This window comes from Dreissena polymorpha, chromosome 4 (genome assembly GCF_020536995.1).
Source record: "Dreissena polymorpha isolate Duluth1 chromosome 4, UMN_Dpol_1.0, whole genome shotgun sequence".
NCBI lineage: Eukaryota > Metazoa > Mollusca > Bivalvia > Myida > Dreissenidae > Dreissena > Dreissena polymorpha.
This window is the reverse complement of record NC_068358.1, coordinates 65,596,588-65,613,854: the sequence shown is the minus strand read 5'-3', so window position 1 is coordinate 65,613,854 and position 17,267 is coordinate 65,596,588. Positions and strand designations below refer to the sequence as shown.

At 33.6% G+C, this 17,267-nt stretch overlaps 2 protein-coding genes across 5 annotated transcripts in view; one reads left to right on the top strand and one right to left on the bottom strand.

Moving 5' to 3' along the window:
* LOC127879873 (synaptotagmin-6-like) overlaps positions 1–10,128 on the top strand; it is a 58,603-nt gene extending 48,475 nt beyond the window's left edge. For all 4 annotated transcript variants that reach the window (XM_052426938.1, XM_052426939.1, XM_052426942.1 and 1 more), the window contains exons 4-6: positions 5,083–5,405; positions 6,994–7,114; positions 7,499–10,128. In XM_052426938.1, coding sequence (XP_052282898.1) covers positions 5,083–5,405; positions 6,994–7,114; positions 7,499–7,803 — 749 coding nt within the window. In that variant the 3' untranslated portion in view covers positions 7,804–10,128. The remainder of the gene's footprint in view (positions 1–5,082; positions 5,406–6,993; positions 7,115–7,498) is intronic.
* Positions 10,129–12,988: 2,860 nt separating this feature from the next.
* The window catches only part of LOC127878059 (translocator protein-like), a 7,288-nt gene continuing 3,009 nt past the window's right edge, over positions 12,989–17,267 (bottom strand). The window contains exons 3-4 of the mRNA XM_052424461.1: positions 14,995–15,210; positions 12,989–14,269 (exon numbers count right to left, since the gene is read on the bottom strand). Of these exons, the coding sequence (XP_052280421.1) occupies positions 14,099–14,269; positions 14,995–15,210 (387 nt within the window). The 3' untranslated portion in view covers positions 12,989–14,098. The remainder of the gene's footprint in view (positions 14,270–14,994; positions 15,211–17,267) is intronic.

The window sequence follows — 17,267 nt, the reverse complement described above, 5'->3', positions numbered from 1 at the left end:
TAGCTATTCATGACAATACAGATGTGATGAACTGCTTCGAGTAACATGATAGCGCTATTTCTGATCATCAATGCACATACATAATACTTATATTGATATGTTTTAATACACTCGACGATATTTGAACGAATGAAATTGCAAACTTAACATAAACCGTTCTCGTAAAATTGTTGTTGAATACGGCTGTGTTTGCCAGCAAAATGACCATCAATAAGATAACATTCATTGATCACTTGTTCGTTAGTCTATGTCGATGTCAGACACGAACGGATTGACTACAGATGAAAAATAAACCCGATTTATGAGATATGGTAATACGGTCGTCTCGAAATCTGTATGAAATAAACAGATTATACGATTTATTAGATATAAAGATCTATAAATTTATATATGGAAAGTGTTCCAAAGCAGCGGTTTATCAAAAGCTATGGTTTTTAACAGAAACGTAAAAATTGGTGTTCATGGCAGTAAGCGTATAAAGCACTGTTTTATCATTTTTCAGAATTTCGATCTTTTTCATGTATACTTATGAAACGATTTCACCTTTTTTAAGAAATAGAAAGAAATGGTTTAACCGATGAACATAATATATCATGTTAAAAAAGTATCAGTTTTGCAAACGCTTTCAAGTTTTGATGAAACCGCATACTGGGTTGAAAAAACTCGTCAATTTAAATACACTGGTTTATAAAACTTGTTTCAAACAAATCTTTGATTTATCAACAGTACGCGATGCAAAAGCATGTTGTTGTGAAATGTGTCTTGCAAACGCTTGCATACACAGTTAAAGCCACACACCTTGAAAGGAAGTACACGTTAATCAATACATATAGATGCAATTTGAAAGTGTGCAAAATTTCCATTAAATCTATATCCTAGTTGGCAAGTAATTTATTATTTGTTTACATTTTAAAACCGAAAGTAGGATTTCAATACGTATACATACATTTGGACAAACGCGATAAGTTTTACAGCGCAAAAAGACGGATTTCTACCTTGTAATCACCAGATATATTCTAATTGAGAAAGATAAAATTAAATCTATAGCTTAGTTAGCCAGTAGTTTATTATTTTTCAAACGGTACCGCTGTTAAAACCGAAAGAAGGATTTCTAGACGTATACGTCCACTTCGACAAACGCGATTATTTTTAAGTTTGAAAGCGCAAAAGAGACGGATTTCTACATTGTAACCACCAGATATATTCTAAATGGCATAGATACAATATGTTTCTTATTTATACTTAAATTTACTATGCCATGTATTTCATTTCAAGGTGTGTGGCTGAATTATCAGCAGATGCATAATTCATGCCGCTGGATCCGGATCAAAATGCATCGTCATTATAAAATAAGGCCTTACTCATTTTAGTGAATCTCTTCGACAGTTCAAATGATGAACAGCTGTGAGGAGGCCTTGCCAATGGAAGACGTGTTTACTCATCCCGCTAAATTCCTTAAAAAAACTCACAAAAAATAATCTGAAAATGGTAAAATGACGTATTAGGTATTCGCTCAAATTTCTTTAGATATTTATCTACTTTAAGAAGCCTTGTAGACGCTGAGAGTGCATTTATCAGGCGCTACGTCTTTTCGTAAAATGTCGCGAGTGCGTTATAGAAACCTTTTACACTCAGCGACGGCTTCTTTTGAAATATACCAGATTGTAAGCGCAGACGTAAACCTATATCACAGGACGTCAATTTGATTAATTTCCACTGAATCCATTATCGAGATTTGGATAAATGTTCTATTCAATTTAGATGCCGGCACAAAATATGACGAAAAATTTGTTTGGTTACCAAGGCGAAATTTAACGGCACACGCAAATGTTTGTTAATATTGAAAGCTCTTATAATTTTAATTAAATAAGCAACGTGGCATATTTGTAGTAAGAAAAGAAAAATGTCAGCTTTTTAGTTCTATAAAAATTATTGCGCTAATATTTATATAAATGAATGTTAACTTCACTGCTAACACCAACATAATGTTCATTGTTTATGCCATGTGAAAAACGGTTTATGCAACAATGTGTGATTTTGAGTGTAAGTACCCATGCTTGTAATAATTATCCATATAAATCTCCAATGGGATAGTATATCAAACGTAATTGATCTATTTTTGATCCATTTGGAATTTGAAAAAGCAATTGGGGCCATGCGATTAGAAATGTGTTTATTTATTAAACGAAACGAATATATTTTATAATTGTGGTAATAATAATAGTTGTAGTATAGTACTAATAATAATAATTATAATAATATAATTAATAATAATAATAATAATAAATATTATTTATATTATTATTATTTCTTATTATTATTCTTATTATTATTATTATTATGCTATATCTCTATAATAATAATAATAATAATCATAATACTAATAATAACTAATAATAATAATAATACTAATAATAATAATATTATTATAACAATAATAATAATTAATAATAATAATAATAATAATAATAATAATAATAATAATAATAATAATAATAAAAAATCATAAACCATGCTCCGTATTAAATTAACAATAATAATGGTAGTAATAATACATCATGCTCCTTATTAAATTTAAAGTCGTATTCAATGTCCGTGTACGCTAGATTAAGTATCGATTGGTGTGAAGGAAAGCTAAAAACAAAGTATATTTTCATATTAGAGTTAAGAAATGCATTATTGGATGCCTATTGCTCAGTCGCTGTATGTTATTCAAAGGCGTTAAAAGACTTGGGTAATTACATTTACTCTATACTTGTCTAGATATGCTAAAACAGAACATGCTTTTACTCACGATATCTGAAAAGGCTTTACATTGGACATATTTCTGTACGAAACAGTTCCAAAACAAAGATTAAACTACTGGAGTTCACACACACTATAAAGGGCGTGACACTGGACAATTTAATACATGAAACAGTTCCAAAGAAACGATTCAACAACCGTGGTGTTTTGTTGTGTTTTTGTTTTTTGGTTATATTGACCACTTTCTGTTTATAACGCCCGATGAAAACAATAATTTCATTTAAAAAATATGGTTTGAACTTAACAACATGGATAACTTCAAACGAGCACGTTCTTTTTTTATCCAATATATGAAGGTTAAACAATATGACATAAATAGCATGCTGCCTTTTTCTCATTTTTTATTTATTTTTTATGTCTTAACAAAACACGTTCATATTCCAAAATGACATCTCCTTTAAGAAGAAACCCAACATAACATATTTAAACACCTAACAAATTGCCATCCTTGGCATTAGACTGTTATTGGTAGTGAATTAAAGTTAAATAATGCACATCTTTGTTTCGTTTGTTGCAGCTAACACAGTGTTCATATGATAAATGTTCCATTTGAAATATGTGTTGTGTAGTCACAAGATAAGATCACTGACACTATAATTATGGCATTTGATACATAGACATGTTAGATATTGTGTTGTCGTTTTTTGGATGAACGGTTAGTTAACAAGACGGGTTATATCTTAAATCGGTCAGCGTTCTTAACATCTTTCAAACAGTTGTCTTTCAGGAAAATGCATAAAAATATCCTTTATAAGCATACTTGAGGTTTTGCCAATATCCATCTAAAAGAAATAAATCGGTGAAGACTAAACAGCATCCAGTTCCATCTAAGTAAGAAATAAATAATGCAAATGGTAAGTACCTAGTCGTCAAACCCATATACAAATCATCGAATGGCCACAATTGATATATCGTGACCAGCGTCCTTTAAGTCTCCTGTCAAGTCGTAGCTCGGATTTCTCGAAATACCAATAATGGACATCGCTTAATTTGTTCTAAGTTGCATGTGACACAACCATTAATTTCAACGACAGACTTTACACTGATTCTATCTTCGCGACCGTGTAAGCCTCATGGCTACTTCTCTGCTATTCCGTCTAGATTACAAGACATCGCTTTCACACTACAAGTCGCTGTAAATCAAGATAAATTGAATTAACTGCGTCATCTCAGCAACATCACTGTACTTGTAGATTTTACTGGACTGTTAAATATTTTCAAGTTTGCAATTTCGTGAAGAAGAGCCTTCAGTTGTTCAGTTCGATAAACCCATTAACCGGTATGTCTAGTGGACTCTCCCATCTTTCTAAATTGGATCAATTTATTTCCAAAATTAGGGATGTCTAGTATATTTATTTCTATTTTTAAAATATTTCTTACAGAAATTTCCTTAAGCAAACAGCGCAGACCCTGATGAGACGCCGAATCATGCGGCGTCTCATCAGGGTCTACGCTGTTTGCCAAGGCCTTTTTTCTAGACGCTTGGCATAAGTGGGTTAAGGTTCGTTCAAACGAACACAATGTCTTTAAAGAATAATTAGAAAGGTTATATGTCAACTTACTGCTGAATGGTGCATGTATACATATGACTATATGTCTCATGTGTAGTATTGTCTAGAAAAATAGATCTATATACAACTCCAATCAATACAAATAAATATATTCAATATTGATTGATGTGCTTCATAATAATACCCTGCAATACATATATACGACACATATATTTCACACATTGAGTGCTATGATGTTTACTGGCTTGTAACATTATACAATTTTACATCAACTTTTTTTCAACTGTCCAATGTGAAAATTATATATGTCATCATTATAATATAAAGCGTCATTCTTTTACCAAATAACGGGACTTAATCTCACGGACACGAATAGCTTTGTACACAAAAAGAAAGACATGATTTTCTTAGTAAAAAACCATCACCTGCATATGTTAACGAAAACATTTTCAACGATAAACACAGACAAAGTCTGCAATCTAGCAGATCTTGAAACATAATTTTTCTTCTTAAAAGTTAAAATACATCTTTACATCACGTCGTAAATAGCTGTCGACGAATTTCATGATTAATCGGCAAAGCGAAAGTATCTTTTTAACAGCGCTATATTATTTTTTAAACGCAAGCAAAAGTTATATACATGTAGTTTGATACACATGTGTATTTAACAATAAACTGATGATGAACAGCGTAATTTCTCGTATGGTATCCTGCACCGATACGCCTTTCGCGTACAGTTAACAGTTTCAAACACTGCTCTTTTCAGCGCAAGATCTTCCTCCTTCTGAGCGCTTGGAACCGGATGTTGGCTCCGGTGACCCCTACATTAAGGTCAGCCTTGAACCGACCGTAGACGAGCGCGTTCGGCAATCTTCGGTTAAGCGCAAGACAGCCAATCCGTTTTATAACGAATATTTCAAATTTCCCGCCACTTACGATGACATAAAGGAGTCTTCATTGGTATTCATGGTCTACGACTACGACAAATTCTCTCGCCACAAATTGATGGGGGAGGTGAGGATTGACCTGTCAAAGGTGGAAACTAGCAACAGTGTGGAGATGTGGTGTGATGTACAGAAGCAACACCAGGTTGGTTACCGCTCAAAATGTTAACCCATTTATGCCTAGTGGACTCTCCCATCCTTCTAAATTTGATTAATTTATTTCCAAAATTAGGGATGTCTAGTTTATTTATTTTTATATTTAGAATATTTCTTACAAAAATTCCTTTAAGCAAACAGCGCAGACCCTGATGAGACGCCGCACCATGTGGCGTCTCATCTGGGTCTACGCTGTTTGCCAAGGCCTTTTTTCTAGACGCTAGGCATATATGGATTAACCTTACCAACCCAATCATTTTTGTTGACTGCATTTAATCATGCTCGTGAAATTAACGCTAACGTATAAATAAACAATGTCGTTTCAAATTCTTAATGAAGTGGCAAACAACTCTTGTATCCGAAATAATTGTATCCGAAAAAAAAGTTGTGTCGATCTACAATCAACAAATTATCGGGATGTAACTGGAAATATACTACATCTTTCCAGCAAAATACACCGCTTTTTTATATAGAATCAAACCCCGATCCATTCTTGTTTTTAAAGATCGCTAATTGTTTTATTTAGATGATATGTATTGATGCTGGGCTAGGCGAATATTTGTAGACAAATTACCCTATACAACTGATTAAATGGCTAGGTAAATAGTGCCAACAAATGATAAGAAGATTCCAATTTGCCTTTCTTTACAAAGGCAAGCAGATAAGACAAGTTATATACATTGTGTAATAACGTTTTTGATGTCAGCATCAGTGTGTTTGCTGCACTATAGTAGTTCTTATTAAGTGCGTGCAAGATGTTATATCTATGCCGTTTCGGAAAAATATTACATACATTTATTCTATTATATTTCAAGATCAAGTATTATCAGAAAGGTACATAATGCTGCTGAAATGGTCATTGACATTTGCTTAAAATTCGTAAATTATACGAGTATATCCGTTGAATCCGTTTTAAAAAATGGCGACACTTAACATTTGTAAATTTGCATAGTCATCATTTCAGAATCTGTCTATCGTCCAATACTTTCTGGAACCGGATGAAAATGTTGAACCAATACGTTTATGCTCTATAATCTCCTATATATTAAAGGGGCCTTTTCACAGATTTTGGCATGTTTTGAAGTTTGTCATTAAATGCTTTATATAGAAAAATGTAAACATTAAATTTTAAAAGCTCCAGTAAAAAATCAAAAATAAAATTTAAAAAAGGAAAAAAAGTAGCCCGCAGCAGGGCTCGAACCAGTGACCCCCGGAATCCTGAAGTAAAAACGCATTAGCCAACTGAGCTATCCTGCCAATATGTATTCTATACGTTATATAAGCAATATTCGTAGTTTCACAAATTTAAACGACAAAAACAGAACTCTCCAAATTATTCAATCGTTTCGCGTTGCAACGCTTTATAATTGTTAGGTTTTTAAATCGTCAAAAGATGCATATAATGGCTATATTAGACCATGGCAAATGTTCAGTTACCTCACAAATATTATAACTTAACCGAAAATTTGCGAATCTGAAACAACTTTTTTCAATTTTGTCAATTTACCAAACCGTGAAAAGATCCCTTTAATATACCTCCACATCCACATGTTTTAATTTTAGCATGGCTTTTTCAGGAATCCGCGGAGTTAGGAGAGGTTTTGCTGTCCTTGAGTTATCTACCCACGGCAGAACGACTCACAGTGGTCGTCATGAAGGCCAAGGACCTCCGCGTCCCCACCACCACGCCCTCGTCAGGTAGGGGACTTTCTTAAATGATTGTCTTCTTTCTTGGCTCTCAGAAACGGGTAGTTAATTATTCGCCAAATTGTCCGTCAATGTCATAACTTAGCTGCAGTTGTATGTGTCAGCGTTTGAAAAAATATACCTGATAAATGTATACTTTTAACTCGATGTCCGTTAGTCTTTCAAATGAAGACAATTGCAAGGGATGTATTGCTATCAAGTGCATATGTGTTTTTGTTCGTAACGGCTAGTTATTATCATTTACTGAACTTAACGTCCCGCCGATAGATTTTTTACGACAGAGTATGCACCTGTAAATGTATGCTGTTGTTTGATCATCTTGTTTTTGTTTAAAATTTATCATCAAATGTCTTACTTATTTAGCATCAATTTCAGATCCGTACGTGCGTATAACGTTAGTTGTAGAGGGAAAGAAGGTGAAACGCAAGAAAACAAGTGTTAAAAAGGGAACGCATAACCCGGTCTGGAACGAGGCTCTCTCGTTCAATATTCCACCTGAACTCTTGCCTAAGGTCACGCTAGAATGTCACGTGGTGGACAATGATTTGATTGGTCACGGCGAGTTCGTGGGCTGTGTCATGATTGGTCAGACGCGTGCAGGAAACGAGGGCAAGCATTGGGGCGAGATGATGCAAAACCAGCGGAAGTCGATAGCTATGTGGCATCCATTACACAGATAAGCTGTTCACTCAATATTTTGTTTTTCTTAACAGAAAAGTAGGCTCTCTATTATGATTTGTTTGCCTTGCAAATGACGTTTGGTTGAGTGCCAACTATTAGATATAGCCGTTTTTATAAACCAAACGAATTGTGAATGGAGAGTTTGAAATATATTTAGCTTGCATGCTAACATGCACATACCAATACTGAGTTGTGTTAAATTGGTCACAACAAGACACATTTCGACAATACATGCACTCTCTTCAGTGTTTGTGAAGCACCAATTCTGTTGGATAATTTTTTTTTGTCGTAAAATCTTATTTCTGTTGACGGTTCAACATACGTGTGTATTATGTTTTCATGACCTCCATAATAACGGATAAGCCAACATGATAAGACGCACCTTAACGGATGCTTTAGTCATCTCTCTTCAACTGTTAATTGTTCTGTCAAGTGAGAAGTACGGGTCATGTTATTATTAATACCACGTTCACATATTAAATATTAAAGTTAATACGATTGCAATGTTGATACATACAAACATGTGATTACAACAATAATCACTAGAATTTGCTCTGTGTGTTATGACATATAATGAGCCTGTCATAGCCGCTTCTTTGGCAGCGAATGATTTACTAAGGCTAAAGGCATTGGCTTTGTTAGTTTTCTCAGAATGACTAATCCCGTTACAATTCATGCTGAAGGATTCTAAGAAAGCTTCTAGAACATTTTATATTTTACGCACCAATTACCAAATCGATGTTACTGGTAGGACTTTTGCTAAATTGATGAAGATAGAAAAGTACGGCGTTGGTGAATTCCCTTTATAGTTGCATCACATTATATATGCTGTCACTTCAAGAAAATAATGTTACCGAACTCCTCGCAGAGGTAACCTCCGCCCCGGTAAGGTCTAATGGTAAGATTTACATGTATTTGTGCTTGGAACCAGTCAAATATCGGCGCTGTGATTGAGATGTTGCGCGAGATTGGCCGACACAAGTACAATCATTAAGATATTGCATTACAAAACAAATATAAATATTTATATTTTTATAGCAGTTGTTACTAATCTTTAATCCGGTTTTTTTTATCTGCCAAAGTGTTGTAAGTCATATTTGTGCTCTTGTTTTGTGTTGCTAATTATCAGATATTTTGCTGTTTCCGTATCTGAAACTGTTAATAGTGCCTACGAAAGCTTCTTATAAAGTTGCATTACGTGTATACACGAGTATTTTCGTTAGAGCTACAATAAATATATTCATATTAGTTTTAAGTTGACGTGATAACATGGAATACCATATTCGAAGATGTGTTGGTTTTTTTCACGCAGAAAATAACAACAAAATCCAGAACGCCCGATTATTTGCATTGTATAATAATTTGTCCTAATGCGTTGTGTTTAGTTTATCGGGTTTGTGTATTAATCAATGTGTTGTTAATTATTATGAGGTTTAATAAGTTAGTTTAATTATACAACGCAGCGATATATTGATATGTTTCTTAAAAGATTGCAAAGTTCTCACGAAGCGATGATTGTATATTTTTGCAATTATAAAAGTATACAGATTACAATAACAATTGAGTATATCGTTACGTTTTACCTGTACGTAGAAGGAAAATCTTTTTAATTTCATTTGTTATTATATGATAACATGTACACAATTGTATACACATAGAAATAAGGACGTTCAGATGCTGGTTATGTGTGTTTCAATCGGCTTATATTAAAATGCGAGGAGTATTTTTTGTAAATAAGTATTAACGATATCATTCACTATTATGCCAATTGTGAGCATTACTAAAAAATCCATAAGCCAAAATAAACTGTATGTGAATTACATTATGCACGTACTTGTTCAATCAAATGAACCCAAAATATGTTATATTTCATAAAATAAGTGTTTTTACATAAACTTATCAAATTACCTTACTAATTACTGCACGATTTTCAAACAAAAGTTATTTGAGTCGCGGACTGCACAGTCTAATTTGGGACGACACTTTACGCATATGCATTATGCCCAGTTTTCTCAGAATGCGACTCATGGTAAGAGGGCATACAGGTCCCAATATTTTCATTGGATAATGCACGATGACACATGCGATGACACGTGTACGTTTATTTGATCAAATGTAGTTTTGGCTATTAGAGTGACAGCTTTGTTTATCATTTTGTATGTTGAAATAAGTTTATTATATACACGAATATGATATTAAAATGTTTATATAAAAAACACTACACAATGTGTATAATTAAGAATATCAGTATATTTGTCTTTAACAAAATTGTACAAAACCAAATTATTTTTGTTTGTGATTTGTGGAATAAAATTATATTCATATCGCGTTGTTGTAGTTTTTTCTTCTTCATATACAGCATTCCTTCTGACTAGAAGATTTCATGCCGGCCTTATTTTTATAAAAGCCAATAAACGTGCAACTCTGGCTATATGTTCAATAGATTAACATTTACCACAACGCATATCAAATTGACTTCCGGCTTATCACGATATATATGTCTATGCAAGGTTCTAAAGGGTCAGTATACTTTCGTTGTGCAATATTTCCAATGACGTCTGTATTGTGCTTCGGAGAATAGTGCTGAATTTATTTCGGTTCTACCATATAGGAAATCATGTTTACGGATGAATACCATTGATGGACATTTACAGACTTAGATATTGAATCTAGCCATAACAAGTGCGTATTTACTCGTTTACACTGTATCCGCATATAATTAAATTTGGTTGCTACTACCGTAATTACTCTTAGTTTTCGGACACTTAAAGATAATTAGTGCCCGAACATTTAGATACGAAAAATATTCCAAACGTACAGCAGTCCGAAAACTTAGAGAGAAAAATTAAAGTGTCCGAAAATGATAATTATATTGAAATAAAAGTAATAAATCAACGTACACTCAATTTTATTGTGATGTACTCTTCTTTTTCTGATTTTAAAATAAATATAACTTTACAGCTTTGCTAACTCTTGCCTTTTCAGGAACAAATATGGAACAAACACGTAAAAATATAAAACATTTTGCTTAAACTGTTTCAAATGTTGATGGGTGAATCCATTGTTTTCTAAAGGTATTCGTGGTTATTTATCCAATTACACGAATGTAATGGTCAATTGCCCTCATGCATGCATCTGCCAGGTTGTATGACCTTAATCGGGTAAAAACCCATGCTCGAAGTGCCACAAGATAAACGAAAACATGGCTTAAGTCTGTGGAATAGCGCTGTAAAATCTAGAGACATTAATTATGGACGAAGCGTAATGTATTGCACAATGTTTGAAATTACTGTCGAATGCATTAAGGTTCGTCTGTTATTATTACACATATATTATTTATCCGAACGTATGCTTTGCCTATTTCAGTAACTATAATTACACATGATCAAATATTTTCTAATAAATTGTTTTTGTTGAAGGTCACCATTGTGTACATTTGTACATTGATAATTTGGCGATATAATGGTATTATATTAAAACAAATGAAGAACGTTGAGAGCTTTTCAAATACGCTATTGCGCTATGATACTGTATCATTGACGAACAGGGATTTTCATTCATTCAAAGTATGTAGTGCCCAAAAACTCAAAAGAGTTTTCCATAAATCATAATTTATCAAATCCTACAATGAAACATACATTGTTATTGAAGATGATCTTCGTTTAATCATTTGTTACGAAATCTATAGTATTTCGAATTGTTTTGGAAGAATCTGGCTAGGTTTCACATGAAATTTCAGATTAAACATTTGGAACATGTGAAAATGCTAAACGGACTAAAAATGTTTCTACCTTTAACTTTAACACTTCATCCGCTCCATGATAGTCACGTAAATATTTCGCATGTTTGTTTACAAAATACTGTGTAGGTCTTGAACACGTGCATGTGTAACTCGAATAATAAACAAAATTTCAAGATGATATTTACTATAAATGAAGAAACCATGAGCAATTAAATTTGTTGTGCGGTAAATTGAATAAAAATAAAAAAACAGTTTACTAGTATATTTGGTGCGTAACAATTTAAGTTCAGTGTACGACAGGTAGCAGCACATAGGTGTCCCAACATTATGCATCGAGACATTGACTTCTGGGTAACTCGGATTTAAAAGCCTCAGAGACGCATGCTGACTGTATAACGGCTAACCCATCGCAGCGGCACCAGCATATTAAGCTGACGATGAGTCCAAAAACAGGAAAATGCCATTATTAATTCAAAATTTTGGTCTTACTCAGAGAATACTGTTGAATGTACATTAGTATGCATAAGTGTTGAAGTACAGCAAGAAATAACACAATCACCAACTAATAAATAACACTTTTTCAGCACATGCCCTTGCTTTTGATTAGGAACATCATATACATGTATATGGCTTGTAACTCTATCCACACGACACAGGTAACAATGACAAATATTGACACGGAAACCTGGTTGATACTAGCCAACAGTCAATTTTGTTATTAATAAGAATAAATCTTTCGACGGTTTTTATCTTCTATAGAAACAATGATTTAAGAAGTGATGATTACGGTTATTGAAACAACTTAAAAATGTTCCCGTATTTTGACAAAAAAGGAAATGTCACTTCCATTTAAGTTATGTTTAAAGCCTTTGCTAATATTTTCACTTAAATTTTGCTTCAAAACCATGGCAACAATACTTACCAAACTAGCGAGCATCTGATAAATAAAATCTGAATGTCTTTCGGATAAATCATTGAATAATATTGCCAAGAAAAAATCTTAACCGACAATTGCAGCCCAGTAGCAGGACGATATATGAACCGTATAATGTAAATCCATAATACAAGTATAAAACAAGAGCACCGCATACCGGATTCCACGCTCGGCTACGGGTGCAGTTCTGAATAAATGAAAGCTTGTCAGAATTTTTGTAATTTTTTAGAGGTAACAGTGACCTTGACCTGTGACATAGTGACCCCAAAATGGGTGTGGCGTGTAGAATTCATTGAGGCGCATCTACATATGAAGTTTCAATGTTGTAGGTGGAAGCACTTTGATTTTAGAGCCAATGTTAAGGTTTTAGCACGACGCGGATGGCGGACGACACGAGGGGCTGGCTATGACAATACCTCGCGTTTTCTCCAAAAACGCCGAGCTAACAACCTGACAAGTACTCCACGTACGTTGTAACTAAGTAATTGAATAAGTCTAAAGGCCATAATTCAAAACATGGCTTTATTATCAGAAAATATATACAATAGAATTTTCACAATTACTGTTTATAAAATATCACAGGGTTTATAAAGTCGTATAAAACTGATGCATATTTTGACAAAAGCAATAAATTAACAACACAAACCAATGTGTATTTTGATAACAATATAAGATGATGCAAGACTCAAACTACATAATAATTCAACACATTTTGTAATTGCAAAAATCCTACTTTCAGTGATTTACCTTCAAGAAAATGACTCAATATGACTTGTAATATTAACATCTTTATCCGTACATCAGCTGTTCAAACCAATGAAATTAATGTCTTTTGCATTCCTTTCATCATCAATTTAAAACTCAACAATAATGGCTGTTAGTGTACTTCAAGTCTCAGGTTGTTAATTTACTTTTCGAAATAATAGTGTCAATTATTAGGAAAAAAAAATTGACATAATCGAAAAATTAAGATGTTTAGATTTGTCGCAGCTATGGTTTTTAATATTGTATATAATTTTTTACAGATTTGGAATTTCTCTTCGTTATTGTAAATTAAACAAAGTTCGCCAAAAGCTTATAAGAAACGCCTAATGGTACATACATGCGCGCAGAAGATAGAACAAACCGGTAAGTTGTTAAAAAAAACAGTTACTATCTTGTAAAGAATACAGAATCATCTACTAGTATAGACTAAGTAGCAATATCTCTTAAATTAAAATGTAGTATGTCTTTCTTCAAATATCTATAAAGCAAGTGAAGTCGTTTGAATCCATGATCCAAAATCTCGAATGTACAGTCTGATATGTTCACTCCATGTTCCATTTAATTGTTAAAAGAGCAATCTAGGCCTTCAAGTCATTATCTGTTCATTTTCCATTATATAATAGCAATATCTCTGCATGTAAAGCCTACTCGTGTCGGGTCTTGTTTATTAATAAGCAAAGTTGTAAAAGACACAGCCTAGACTTTTGGTCCTTTCTGTTAACAACGATCATTTAAAAGAGGCACATCATAGTATTTTGGGGTCTTTTTAATATAGAAGGAATATTTCTAAAGGTACATCATCTTGTTTGTTCGGTCCTCGTAAAGATAGCATTTATATATCTAAAGGCACAGTCTAGTCCGTTCGGTCCTTGTTCATTCTCCACAAACTAAAGTTGATAAAAGTTGCAAAGCTGACCCAACCCAAGTAAGGTAGAAGCAACTTGGCGGCGTTGACGTTTACATCACGGAACGTGACAATTGTGGCAACAACTGATCCCCATAGTGCTACGATCTCAGCAAAAGCCTGAAGATGAACAAATTAAGATTAATTGTTTGAAAGTTTAAAGCTAAATAAGAAAGCTTAATAATATTTAGTTTCAAAAGGCTTATACATAGTATGGTCATTCTTTGCTTACGAAACAGCGATTGTTTTTGTTGTTGGCTTTAAAAGGACGTTGAGATCCCCAATGTGTATGTTAAAGCTTTGACTTTTCCGACACGAGTTGAACACTATACCCTTGTGACCTTATGTGTCTGTATTTGGAAGTATTTGAGATCCTTCCGCGCACAGGGCTGCATTATGTGGGGATTCGGAAAGTGTCCCAGCAATACTACGTAATTAACTAGTTCACTCACGAAAGTTTTGGAGGTAGTTCAAGTATAGCTGAGATTTCCAGCTGTACTTTTTAACATATTTTTAATTTTGGTGTGGTCTTGTAAATGTAGGAGGAGCCGGAGTACCCGGAGTCATCCTCCGGTCCGGTATGGTGACCATCTACTTTACTTACATGCTTCAGTGAAGAGAGATTCAACCAGGGTAGCATATGTTAGAAGCGGGCACTTTGATCTGTTTACAATTTAACCATTAATCAGAGTAAAAACTTTGTTAAAGGAAGATTTAAATGAATTTGGAATATGTGATACACGATGAAAGCTTTCTAGGCAATAAATGCTAAATGATACACTGACATGTGATAGCAAAGTTTAAATTCAGAAAACACTATTAACATTCTTCTACATATAACTTACCAATCCTAGATTTTGCCCCTTGAAGAACAATGGCGCCCAGGCAAAGTTCAGGGCCAGGTTAGCACCGTACACTGCAAGGGGCAGGGCTGCCTTACCCCCAAACCCGCCACCGTCCCTGAAGATCATATAGGAGGCATAGCCCATTGCGGAGTAGAGAGCCGTCCACACGGGGCCAACTATCCATGAGGGTGGCTGGAAAGAAGGCTTTTTCAATGCCTGAAAGAATAATTAAACCACTGATTGAGCTTTCAAACGCAAGTCTGGAAAAAATATCAACAGATTAAGCTTTCCGATGCGATGACTGGATATATTAATGGATTAATTTATTAACATATAAGGCTTTTAAATTTATGAAAATCTTAATAGATTTATTCTTTGACATCATTGACTGCTCCTTGCCAATCAAAGATGTGCTTAAAGCTTTAGTATACTCCGTAATTTACACAAAGGCAAACACAATATTTACTTAAAACATATGTTAGCTAGATTTAAGTCAAACATACAATAATAAATTAACTCTTAGGTCTGGTTGTAGGGGAATAATCTTTACCGGTTGTATTACATAATATTTTGTAAACGCCCAGTGACCAAGGATCTTACTGATGGCCTCTCATGTGCAAGGCAGATGCCTTGAATCTATGCCACTCATTACATTATTTAAAAAAACGTGACTCAGAAAAACGCCCTATCTTTTAGGTATAAAAAACATTAGGATCATGCATACTTGATTAATCAAGAACCACCAGAAAATTGATGCCGCATGCATATTTTGCAAACTGTTCTGTTTAAGATCATAGATATAAGAAAAGTTCTACAAATATCAATAATAGTGTTATTTAACTGTTATAATCACGCTGGTAATGTGGTAGACTGTTTACCGCCCTGCATTATCATGTTTATATACATAATCTCTCCTACTTCTTGTACTGTACTTATACTATACAGAGTTACGTTTTCTTATCTGCTGAAAATGATAATTCAGCCAGAAGAGAAAAGGAGCTTTGATATTGCATTACAATACATATCAATAAGTAATTGTGAAATTAGAAAAAAAAAACAATTTATCAGTCTGTTGACAGACTAGTAATGCGGATACTTTGATAATAGATGGCACTTCGATAATAGCAGAAGCCACACGCGAGAAGTAAGTTCCTCCGTTTTTTTTTAGTTATATCATTAAGACCAGGTTTTTTTTAAGACAAGGCAAATGGTCGAGTTTATAAATGGTGTTTCCTTTTCTATTGGGCAGAAAAATATCAAGAAAGAATGGTAGATTTTTTCCCCAAAAATGAAAATTCGATCGGAAAACAGCATGAATTGGATGAACAGTAAACATTTCAACAAAATAAAACTCCCGGTACTTAAAAATAGTGCACGAAATTGTTTGATATTCCAGCATGTAGAGCAATCACTGTGCTTCAAATTCTGAAAATTTTATAGTATTCAATGAAATATAAAAGAAGTGCATGTTTTAATAAGTAGTGTTCATGAAGTTGCAGACACTTTGATTCCCGATAAAGGGCACGTTGGATAACAGAGACTTTTAACAAATTGGGCACTCTTATAACCGAGTTTAACCATCTACCTGAAATGCAGTTATGCATATTATGGTTATTCTTACCAACAATTTTGAAGTTCGAATAAATGTCCATAGTCAAGCGCGACACATTGGGAATCTATGCATAACTTAATTAAAACACTTGTGAAATATAACTAATGGCGTTAACTATTGGCGTTGTTCGTTTTCAAATATCACATTACTATTAATTATTCTATTTATATTATAATTGTAAATTTTACATAAGATTAAATGCTTATTTCTGAAGATATATATTTTAAGTGACGATCGGAAATAATGGTCTACATAACGAACATGTTTTTTAGTGGTAACTTGTTTAGAGAGATGAAAATACAACAGATCATGTTGATAAATACGATAGTGTTTAATTTTACTTATAGCAGGGCTCTGAATAACGGGAGCGAAGGGTCTTTTATAAAAGGCAAATACACTTTTGTTCTTCATAATGTCCTATGTCGTTGGTGCTCATTAGAATCGCATCATCAAGACGATACAAATGCGTAGCCACAAAATTAATAAGAGATAAACTTCCTTTATCTTGAGTTAAAAGAATGGTAGAGTTTTCGTGATTTAGTTGAGTTAGCACACTATATATTTTATATACATAGTGTATTATTATATATTACATGATTTAGTACACTACATATTTCATTCATAGTGGCTACACACACTCGGGCTAAGGCCCTCGTAGTTT